The sequence below is a fragment of the Larimichthys crocea genome, chromosome X (genome assembly GCF_000972845.2).
Source record: "Larimichthys crocea isolate SSNF chromosome X, L_crocea_2.0, whole genome shotgun sequence".
Classification (NCBI taxonomy): domain Eukaryota; kingdom Metazoa; phylum Chordata; class Actinopteri; family Sciaenidae; genus Larimichthys; species Larimichthys crocea.
Window position 1 is genome coordinate 15,472,081 of NC_040020.1, and position 11,780 is coordinate 15,483,860.

Consider the following 11,780-nt stretch of genomic DNA (forward strand, 5'->3'; position numbering starts at 1 on the left):
ATTTTATATTATACGTTTTTAATCACGTAGCCTAGCCTATTCACCCATCATCTCTTGTTAAACGTTACAATAAGAGAATTACATGGATTCTATTACGGTAACAGTCATCTATTAATTTTATTTGATCATAATCATAATATTACATGCAGCAAGAGTGCAACGGCCGGGATGCGAACCGGCGTCCCATGGTTCAAAATACAACAGGTGATGGTGTACTTAACCACTCAGCTACCATAACACAGGTACACTATCAGTTGTATTTATAGTATATAAAACATCCCGCTAATATAAAATTAGAAACAGTCTATGATAAATGGAATCATACGGTATCTAAACAACGGTAACTCTTTTTAGGATTATTAAGATTGATTATACATAAATAAACTGGCGTCTTAAATAGGTGACAATTCAAATAGCTGTCTAGTATGGTAAATTGGTGTATTTTTAAGAGAGGCAGTTTTACAAACAGACCATATACCCGCCCCTGCGAAGCGCCCAAAAAGCGTGAAGGAACACACTCAAGATTGGGCCAGACCCTAGCTGTCTCCCTATTGGCTGGTGAAACACACTAATTTAAGTGCAGGACGGGGCATCCTTCAGTCTGAGCAGACACTTCAACCTGAGAGGACGTGCTGTTTTGAGCGCGAGCAGAAAAAATTTGAGAGCGCACAGGACATGTTTTGAGCATGAGCACAAAATGTGAGCACGAGGACAATAAATCTGAGCACGAGAAGGAGAAATCATGCTCTCAAACTGAAAATGTGCGCTCTTGAATAAAGATAGGATTCTTCCATACCTTTCTGGTCCATCAAGATGACTTGGGGAAGGGAAAGTTTCCCCTTGAAAGCCTCTTCTCCACACACCTAACTTCTCTCTCCCTTTTGTCCTGCAGACTGATGCGTCGGGCAGAGGGCTAGGGGGGTAAGGTTAGGCCGGATGGCTCCCCGGCCTTAGTCGGGCGGTGGAGGTATGTGGAGGGGGGGCGTGGTGCATCAGCTGCAGGAGAGAGGTGTGGGGAGAGCTCAGGAGAGCAGCGCCAGGTGAGAGTGATTAGCACACCTGTACCCAACTGTCTAATCACTCTCGCCCTCTTTTCCAACACAGTAGCGTGCTGGACCAGGAGAAGAAGCAGGATGGACAAAGACACATGGCAACAAGATGCCTGTGAACGGCTGCATTGTGGAACTTATTTGTGGCTGAATTAAAAAATCCCTTACGAACGGGCCTTGGTCTCTGACTGTTCTGTGCTAGAGAACCCACAGTGGCAGCAAGCCTGTCACAATTGGTCTATAACTTTTTGGTTCTTAGCCATGTTGTAATGGTGGAGTATATTTCTCTGTAGAAATATATGTGTTGCGGGGGTAGTCATATTTAGAAAGTAATTGTTCTTTCTCATCCCCGAAAACAGTTGCTCAGCACACTGGCTGTTGATGAGAAGAGCAAGCTCAGGTACAAGCTCCAGCTTTCTCAGAACGTCCGTCTGGTCTTTGCTGTTGCCCTGGTGGAACACGTTGTTCAAAGCAAAATGCTGTGAGGACCCAGTGAGAGGGTGACCATCCTTGTCAGCTGGCACCTTACAATTCTTGAGCCCAGGCATGTTGACATGAACCTTGCCCTCTGAGGCCTGCTTAATGTTCTCTGGGGTGGGATTCAGTAACCTTCCTTGAAAGGGGGCAAAGAGTCCCGGCTGCCTGTGGTTGGCATGCAGTGCCAGCCCCCTGGCATAATCATACACTGATACATTGGGAAAGTGTTTCCAGGATAGCAAGAGATCCAGAAAATCGTGTGGACTCTCTGCTCTAAGGTTGAATTTGAGTGAATACACAGCCCCACATGGACAGGTGATTACAGCCCAACCACCTGTAAGACAACAGAAAAAACATAGTATAAGTAATAACTCACTTTAGGAGCATGTATGGCTAACCTACATAACTACATAATAATTTATATAATAATAATTAAGTCTCATCATTATTAAGGTTTTCATCATCTCCATCATTTGCCACTTTGGGGCTTTGCATTTTTTCAAGTTCGGTGTTTAAGACTGAATTTGACCCACGGGTGTGTGGGCCAATCCATGGGGCCCAGTGATGGTCACTTGGGGGCACAACAAAAGGGTTCTTCCGACCACCTCTGATGAGAATGTGATGAGAATTATCTATTATTATCAGAAAATTTAACACATATTAATATACTTTACTTTTAGTGCAACTGTTCTCAACCTGTTCTTTCTTTTCATGGAATAAAACCACGACTGATTATTTCTGTGGCCACAGCGTCCCAGAAATTGTTAATGTTCACATGACCATCATAACCATCAGGTGGGCTTTGGATTTCACTCACTGTTAGAACAATAGTTTGTTTTTCATAGTTCAATCAAATGATTGATGATCAAAATCAAATAACATCTGTGTTATTCAAGGACGTGGTTAATATGACATTCCACTTCCACCATAATTCAGAGACAGAGGAGGTGTTATATAAACAATGAAGAGAAAATATGTAAAATAACAGATTATTAAACTCACCTGGCATATTGAAAACGCCTTTCTTGTGAAGATCCATCACAACAATCGCTGGGTTGTATCCACATGACAAACAACTGTAAGTGTAGTCATGGTTGGTTGGGTTAGGTAGGGGCAGTTGGCTGCTGAGTGAAGGCCCGTGGGTTTTGTGCAGGGGTTGCTGAGTGGTGAGTGGGTGCTGCTGGGTTCTGAGTTGAGAACGCTGGGTTCTGTACAGGGGCAGCTGGGTGCTGAGTGGGGGCCCGTGGGTTCTGTGCAGGGGTTGCTGTGTACCGAGTGGGGGCCCGTGGGTTCTGTGCAGGGGCTGCTGAGTGCTGAGTGTGGGCCTTTGTTTGTTCGTTATGGGCTGCAGCATACTTCTGGTGTTTTTCGAAGTGTCTTAAAAACTGTGCTCTATTGATTGATTAATTGTTTCTGCACAATAGCAGCAATGAAAATGTGTTGAAGTGCGACAACTTAAGCCACACTTGATGATTGTGAATTCTGAAAGAGGAATGTGACAAGACTGATCTCAGAACCCAAATACACGACTCCAAAATTTTGTTTCAAAGTAACCAGTCTTTAATTGGACAAGGTACAAACAATTTTTTGGGAGGGGACAAGACTGAGATTAGTTGATTACATGAGCCAAGTCTGGCGTGCTGCGATTGCTTGGAGCAAAAATCTGCAGCCACGCCGGCCCTTTATGGAATAGTTTGGACATGTCTGGAGACACTGGATCTCTGGACAAGGTGACTGGCACAAAACAAAGGGAAATGCAGACAAAGTATACACATTTAAGGCGGTGGGGAACAATCAATCAAAGTGAGAAGAGGAAGGGGCAAGTCACCTGAGATGAGAGAGAGAGAGAGATACATTTCCAAATAAAATATGAATCCGAAAGACAACATAGACAAAACAAAACAAACTAAACATGACTGGATCCACAAACAATATGTATGACGCACCTCTGTACTTCACTGACGAATGATCTTTGATATGATAGTCCACCAGTTTCGTTGCAGCTGCATACTTGCAAAAGGGGCAGTGGAATAGTCCACAGTTGGTGCATTGATACATGTTTGGTGTATCACCTTCCAGCAGTATACTGACATGTCTCTACATATCAGAGAGGAAAAGAATAGACACAAAAATAATTAGAAATCCATAAGACAAAAATATTAAAGAAATGAATAAAACAAGTTTTAACTGTTGGTCCTGCCACGGAAGGAGATGGCTGAAAGTGACAGGTAAGTTGTCTTGTGTAACGATAGCCGGTTGGTAGCTGTGCTGTAAGTAGGTTAGTAAGCTTTCCTCCCCAGGGCCCAAGGAGAGAGCACCCTGGTTTTTACCCCTAGTGTGTCTCCACCCCAGTCCTAGGCGCTCACAGGTCCAAGCTAGTGAGTGGGCTGGTGCAAGGCTGAAGCGAAAGTCACCTGCAGGTCATGCTGGTTAATGTCAAGTTGTCATGACAAAGACACTTCTCAGCTATGTGGTTTTGCTTAATGTCAAGTTGTCATGACAAAGATATTTACTGACTAAGTGCTCTTGGTTAATGTCAAGTTGTCATGACAAAGACATGGTCAGCCTATGTCATCTTGGTAAATGTCAAGTTGTCATAACAAAGACACCCCAAACAATGTCAAGTTGACAGTAAAAGATGACATAAGAAACCACATGACACTTAATGACAGCAGTCATTGACATTCATTAATGTTCATGACAAGTGTCATGTCATAGTTATGACAATGTCATGTCAGTCTTATGAACACCCCTTCAAATAAAGTGTTACCGAATTTTCTTACCTCAATTACAAATGTTGATTCATGGATGCTAAGGGTTGTCAAACGACCTTGAAGCTATAGAGCTAAATTCTCATATTTATTTAAACATGGTGTTTTATGAGACACGACTTTTTAATGACATTTTGGCAGTCCTTGTTTGTTTTGAAAACCGGACATTTCCACATTTTGTAGTAAGTTAGCGCTGACGTTCTCAGTCGTCTACGTCTATTTGCAGTCTGTAATCTATCTATGCTTTTGCAATGTTGGAGCTACTGGCTTGACTACTCATATCGTGCCAAAAGTACGTCAGCCTACCGGTAAAATGCTCTGTAGCCTACACCAGATTACGGACTGGTAATCTAGGAACTAAGAACACGGTGGATCATCAAGGTGTAGAACACAAATACATACAGAGCATAACCTGTTTCAGAAATAAAATAATGTTACTTCCTTATGGGGATAATTTTGTCTCAGAAAGATATTAATGTGTACGATATGATGTGTATACATATGCATACATTTATAAATATCCAAATACAAAATACAAATATAAAAATGTGACATACAAATAAATAAACGAATTTGTATAAATAAATGTGGATTTGCAAATATATTTTCGAGATTTGAAAATAAATGTCCTTGACTTTGTGTGTGGAGTCAGCATTTGTGGATCAATTTTTTGCTTTTCTCGCGATGACGTAATTTTGAGACATTCCTACCGCTCACCACGATTCACAAATAATCATTTGTAGGCTATCCAGTCAGAGACTTTCTTACAAGAGTAAATGAAACTGCATGATCAACATGGAAGCGGCCAGTGGATTAACTGTCCTAATTGCCTGCCACGCCTTCCTCTACTCATTCAATCAGTTATTTCAGATGCATCAAATAAAAAAAATGATACAGTGGTAAATGTAAAATACTAAAACCCGACTGTGATTGTGACTTTCACGTTTTTATTTAGAAACAGTCAACAAACAAAACATTTTCAGTTGTGCTTCTCAGTTATGTGCCACTCAGTAAATACAAACAAAAAATAGAGTTATAATGAAAATAATAACTGGTTAAATATAACATTTCTTTTAACACTTTTAATAACAACAACAACAAAAATAAATTTTAAATCAGGCCAAAACCTGACTGAACTGACTCTATGCAAGCATGGAGGTCTAATTTCAATGCAGAGCCACTCTTATAGTGGTCTGGGATCCTCAGCCGCTCATAGCAAGTACTTGCGGTTGGCAGATGATGATGTCCACGGGATCTCACAACTTTAAATGTTAAGCGTGGAGATGGCAATTCCCAGCCGGTCCAAAACTTCATGAGCCCTTTCAGGACGTCTGAAGAAGCTATACCAGTAAAGAATCAAAAGCATTAAACACATACTGCATTATAGGGCATGATTTTATAATTAGGTGGAGATGGATGGACAGATGAATAAATTCTCAAGTGAAAATTGGGAAATCATACCTTCCTTCACAAAGGCTCGAAAGAACCCTGAGATGAGGTTGATGTTCGTTGTTGACATCTCGTCCTCACTGTCATCACTGTCAATGCTTGCCTCTGGCCAAATTATGCATTTAAGGACCATCTAACAGTGGAGAAAAACCTGTTAGTTCATGTGACATGCAACTTTTTTATAATCATACAGTTATTAACTTACCTGGGGGGTTAGTTCAACGTCTGTTTCACGAGGGAACAATAGGGGCAAGACATCAGGTCTGGCTGTTAACAGGGGCCATATTCCAGTCTCTTTTATCCCTTTCCGGAACTGTTTAATTTGAGCATTTGCTCTTCCCAGTACCTTAGAAAGTATCAATGTAAAGGAGGACTGCTTAGGAATGCCCCTTACACATGCATACAAATGACACAAAGCATTCTTTTGACTGTGCTTACATTGTTCAGTCTAAGCTACTCAATCTTTAACCAATACTATCCAGACTGTGCAAGGCAAACACCGAGAAGGGACTTGTTTGTCAGCTCTTTACTAATCTGTGAAATGGAAGCACATGCTCCAGCATGAACTCAAAAAAAAAAAAAAAAACACTTACAGCATGAGATAGCAGCTGTTGGAAAAGGAGAAGCCTGTTGGTCTCCTTAGTTGGCACTGGGAAATACCATTCAGTGCATAGGTCCGCCACTCTAACAGACTCTGCTTCAGTCCATTCCTCCTTCAGCAGCTTAACACAAATTAATTCACTTAAATTAAGGCACAAACAGTTTGTGTGAATAACAGAATTTTATCTCAGCAATTGTGGTGTACGCATTTTAAGGACATTAGAAGTGACCATCTATATTATTTGAAAAAAATGGTTTTATTATTACAGTACTCACTAGACTGATGGTGTCCCTCACTTCAATCTCTGGGCAATCTTCCAGACAGAGTTTTGATGTTACAATGTCCTTAGTCCCACGTGTAAGCGCATCTAAAACTGCTGGACTTAATCCTGACAGGGACGGACCTCCATGGATGGAAGAGTGGCCAACCATCCTTCCAGCCATAGCAAATAAATCGGACTCCAAGATGGCTGTACACAGGTTCGGGACCAGATGTTCTCTCTGTCCTTCGAAGATGGCAGTCACTCCTGCATTTCCTAAATATTTGTCGATAGACAGAAACAAAAAAGTTATAGGAGACTATTTAAGAAAAATAAAAAGTAAGGAAATTGGTGAACAATACTGCCCACACCCATTATTATGCAAGTGTTTTTAATGTATTTATTTCATGTGTTACATTAAATGTGCTAACCCATGTTCTTCTTAAAGCCACTTGTCAATTTCGAGATGGCTGTTGATAGTGTGTTTCTCATCACCCCAACACCAACTGCAGCATCCCCTGTGATGAAATCAGGATTTTCAAGGAACATATTGTTTTTTTTTTATGTAGAAATTAGATATTGGTAAATAAAGATCTTATACATGTGTACATAAGGGATAATGTTCTGCAAGGCAGCCATTATCGTGGAATAACTCAGAATAGAGTAATACTTAGAAGCCTGCTGAGGGCTGTTATTCCACAATAATTATCGCCACGCATAACATTATCCGACTTACTACATGGCTATCCATTGAAGATATCAACATGACAATGAAGCATTGTGTATTATTGCTTTCATAGTAATCTTAATGATTAAGCTAGATAAGCTTCCACGGAAGAAAAGTAGACTGTAAACTTACAGTCTGTATATATTAGCACAGCTGTCTTTATTACACTCTAATACATCTAAAATATTTCCAAATTCAAACTCTTCATGAGTAAGTGATGTGTCAATCAATACCTAATATGGAGCATCTGAAATCAGCAGCCCACTGGCACGTCTCACGGCGTTGCTTGTAAAAGGAAATTAGGGTGCCATCCCGCTCCTCATCAGTGTCACCCGCATTTAGAGTCAGCCGTAGAGGTGGCTGGTGGTCTCCTCCTCTCCTTAGGTCCTCCATGAAGAGGCGCACAGCTTCAGACGGGGCTGCAGTTTTCCACACTTGAAAGAAAACAGACTGTGGAATTACATGTTATGTAAAAAATCTGTTGATCAGATAAAATAAATTTCCATTAATCTGTTACCCTCTGTTGTTTGTGTTGATGGTCCGGGAAGGGGTAGTGTTGAATTTGAAGATGATGATCCTGGAAGGTTTGGATCCATGTCTTCCTCGATATTGAAGGACCTTACAAGAGACACTTTTAATACCATGGTTCCTTTCACCTTAACATACATTTTTCTCAACATACATATTTAACATACTGTACTGTACATCTTATAACCTTTTAAATGACGCCTTCATTCAGGACAGCGTAGACTGTATTGAATAGTTAAGATAATGTACCTTTCTGCACAAATGTTGGCATGATGTGGGAGCTCTGTGGCAGGAAATTCTAGCTGGCATATAGGGCAAACCTATGCAGAAGTGAATGTTGATAAAATATGTATCACCCAAAACGCAAATTTGAACAAAGTGATGAAAAGTATACTGGAAATATCCTTTAAAAAAAAAAAAGTTACCCCTTTTCCCACTGTACAGTCCACATCTGCATCATCATCACCCTCATCATCCTCATCATCATTGACATCTATGATCTTGTCTGTTTGCTCCTTCTGGAAGTATTAATGACACAATGACAATATTGAGGAAAAGTCCAAACATCAAAGCAATTGATTTCGTTTAGAAAAAGAATATACGTCATCAAGAAATCATATATCATATATTTTGGTCTGATTGACAAGGAGTAGCAATAACTGTGGAAGTTGCAATACAACTTCAGGGTTTCTGCAGGGTTTAGTCAGTCAAATTTAAGACTTTTTAAGACCTTTTTATGACCATTATGATTTAAATTTATGACCTACACGAACTATGAAAAATAACTTTTAATGTCATTAGAATTCCTTTCAAATTTTTTTTTTCTTGACAGTTGACAGCAACATTTTGTTTACTTTTAATGTCCCATTTTTCTTAGGAGTGACAAACAGAAGGCTCCCCTGTATGTTCATTATGCACCCCACATTTTGAGTTCACAATTAGAAAACAACAACAAAAACAGTCTCCAATACATTATGTTATACTGTATGTTCATAACGCATCCCACATTTTGAGTTTTTTGTGCGAAATTGCACACTATCTTTTTGATTGATATGGAACAATTCACTCTTGTATACACTGCCAAAGAGCCACAGACAGAGTAGAACAGAGTTTTTGTCAAAGCGATATTCTAAATTGATGGAAAATACCACATTTTAGGTCCCTAGAAAGCCACAGGGCTTGGAAAACACAACTTCTGTTATGTACAATATCTTGTGAGGCTGGGGATCAAATATTATGACTGTAAAATAAAATATGAATTTAAAACACTATGTTTTTGGCCTTTTGACCAACACACTTTTGATTAAAAAATGATCATAAATAGTATAAGAAATAATGATAATAAATAAATGCATTGTCTTTTTGTTATTATTTTTATATAATGCAATCATTTAATCATAGATGTTGGGATAAAAAAGCTCAAAGTTGCATTTAGAAATTATTCAGTGCTTTTTATCTCATTTTTAAAACTTCAATGAGGATTTTACTTCCAAACAGAAGTTCATGTTTGATATCTATGAAAAGGCCATTCCCTTCTCTGCCTGACGATGGCGGTCTCATCAAAATGTAAATGACTTCAGTAAAGTGCAGATGCTTCAAAAAAGCACCTCAACTACATAATTACAACAATGTTACTATCCAGCTCATCACTGGCCAGGGATACTGTAGTAAGGAACTAAATTATAACATGCCAAAATGTAAATACTTCACTAAAGTACAGATGCTTCAAAAATGTATTTCAGTACCTCAACTAATTACAACATTGTTACTACTTAACTTGAAGACAAGAAAACAACTTACAGCTGTCTGGCAGCTCTCTGAGTGTAGTGCCAACATCTGCAAAGGGATGATTTCCAAACAATTATTGCAGGCCACCTTCGGCATTTTTGAAAATTCAGGGGAACTAAAAGGCAGGGGTGCAGTCTCCAGTTCTTCCTGGAGAGGAACCAAAAACAGCACATTCTTCCCGTTGTTCGATGCCATGCGGAGCTGTCGGCCCGAATAGCCCTCTGAATCTATTGGAATGATGCTCAATTTTCTCTGGCCACTGCCACCTAAAAACAGCAAAATACCATTTATCAAAGGCGTTTTCCACACCACTCTATAGGCTTGTGATCTCAACACAAATTAAGAACAATGCAATATCTTTATGATATATTCTGTGCGGAATACCTGTAGCTTTAAAAAACATCCACCTCCCCATTAACGGCTTCAGCTTCATATACTCCCCCTCCATCAGTGAGACAATCTAAAGGGATACAATTCACAATGATGCTGCTCAGTAGCCAGCAAGGTGGCAAACCCAACAATGGAGACAAAGTCAGTGATATCCCCCATAGAGTAATTGTTATTACTACTAATTTTACCATATGAATCATAATACCTCAGAATGGTTGGCGCATTCTGGCACCAGGACCACCTTCTTCCCCAGGCCTGCATGGGCAAGCTCCAGCTCCATGGAGCCCTTTGGGGTCACTGATGTTGGCCCAGGCAGAACAAAAACTGGCAGATGTGTGACTCGGGGGGATCTGTCAGGGGTTTTAAACCTAGCCTTTCCTCTAATTGCAGTCCCCCCAGAGTACATACCAGGAAACTGTCTGCAAAAAAAGAGAAATAAGGAAAATGAGAAATAAAGCACTAAAGTTTAACTATCAATTTCAACTATACTGATCACATATTCATTAATACTTAATTAGTAATACCGTTTCAATGCGTTATTTATCCTGCTTGCAGGGCTAGCAGTGGAGGAAGGAGCAGGGGCAGGGGTAGGTTTCGGGGTAGTGGTCAAGATGGGAGTGGGTGCTGGGTTGGTCGAGGTGGAAGCGGGTACGCCTGCCCTGGCCAACGCGCTAAGGAGGTTGTGGGCCATCGTCTCCAGCATTCTCTGTAATAAAAATGGTAGCGCTAATAGTAGTGGTGATTGTGGCACAATGTCTGTTGAGACTCATTTCAGCATGTCTTGGACACGGTACATGGATGAATCATAGCGTTAAAATTTCAATGTAAGGGTGGTTGTACACTGTTAAACAAAGCTAACCATAAACAAATAAATAGATCTTGCACTATAGCTTTACCGCTTTCAGGTTAACAAATGGCAAAACGGGCGGGAGGTCGGTATGAAATATAGGAGAAATTCAGAAAAACGGCGGTGTTGGCAGCTATGAGTCAATTGGCAACACGAAGGGATCATAGCAGAGTTCTTGCTAGCTAAAGTTAACCTAGTCCTGCTATTTAAAGTTAACTTAGATTAGCAGTTGCTAACCAAAACACCTCATTGCCGTTTAATGACATTTTGTTCTGATCTACTAGTACTGGAATGAGTAAAATAATGCAAAATAAGTACTACTTACAGTAGATGCCGCTTGATCACCGGCTCTATCCATATTCATGAATCACTCCAGATAGAACAATCCTAGTGACCGTGGCAAACGCCCTTTATCTCTGTCCACATGGCTGTGTCTGCACAACACTGCCATCTGCTGGATGTTCGGTGAAGGGTGTACCGCTATTTGTATTCAAATCTGGTGGCATTTATTTGTGAATCGTGGTGAGCGGTAGGAATGTCTCAAAATTACGTCATCGCGGGAAAAGCAAAAAATGGATCCACAAATGCTGACTCCACACACAAAGTCAAGGACATTACTTTTCAAATCTCGAAAATATATTTACAAATCCACATCTATTTATACAAATTCATTTATTTATTTGTATGTCACATTTTTATATTTGTATTTTGTATTTGGATATTTATAAATGTATGCATATGTATACACATCATATTGTACACATTAAAATCTTTCTGAGACAAAATTATCCCCATACTTCCTTCCTTGTCTGTCACAAATATCTCAAAATAACATGTCAAAACAAAAAAGATACCTTGCTTACCTCCATTTTGCAAACTGATTTACTTCTTCTT

The 11,780-nt window shown here is 39.9% G+C and overlaps 1 protein-coding gene across 3 annotated transcripts; it reads right to left on the reverse strand.

Annotated features, from left to right (window-relative positions):
• Window positions 1-5,118: 5,118 nt before the first annotated feature.
• On the reverse strand, window positions 5,119-11,376 carry LOC109142316 (uncharacterized). 3 transcript variants are annotated; one of them, XM_027282470.1, is made up of 15 exons: window positions 11,212-11,376; window positions 10,564-10,745; window positions 10,245-10,458; window positions 10,034-10,109; window positions 9,662-9,915; window positions 8,287-8,379; window positions 8,111-8,181; window positions 7,851-7,951; window positions 7,567-7,767; window positions 7,038-7,124; window positions 6,623-6,882; window positions 6,340-6,468; window positions 5,952-6,092; window positions 5,759-5,879; window positions 5,119-5,637 (listed from the first exon to the last, which is right to left on the reverse strand). In XM_027282470.1, the coding sequence occupies exons 1-15, from the start codon at window positions 11,248-11,250 to the stop codon at window positions 5,408-5,410; spliced, it is 2,199 nt and encodes a 732-aa protein (XP_027138271.1). In that variant the 5' UTR covers window positions 11,251-11,376; the 3' UTR covers window positions 5,119-5,407. The 3 variants fall into 3 exon arrangements, with proteins under 3 accessions (XP_027138271.1, XP_027138272.1, XP_027138273.1); XM_027282472.1 differs by having other exon boundaries at window positions 5,521-5,637; window positions 5,759-5,851; XM_027282471.1 differs by lacking the exon at window positions 7,038-7,124.
• Between the last annotated feature and the right edge of the window lie 404 nt (window positions 11,377-11,780).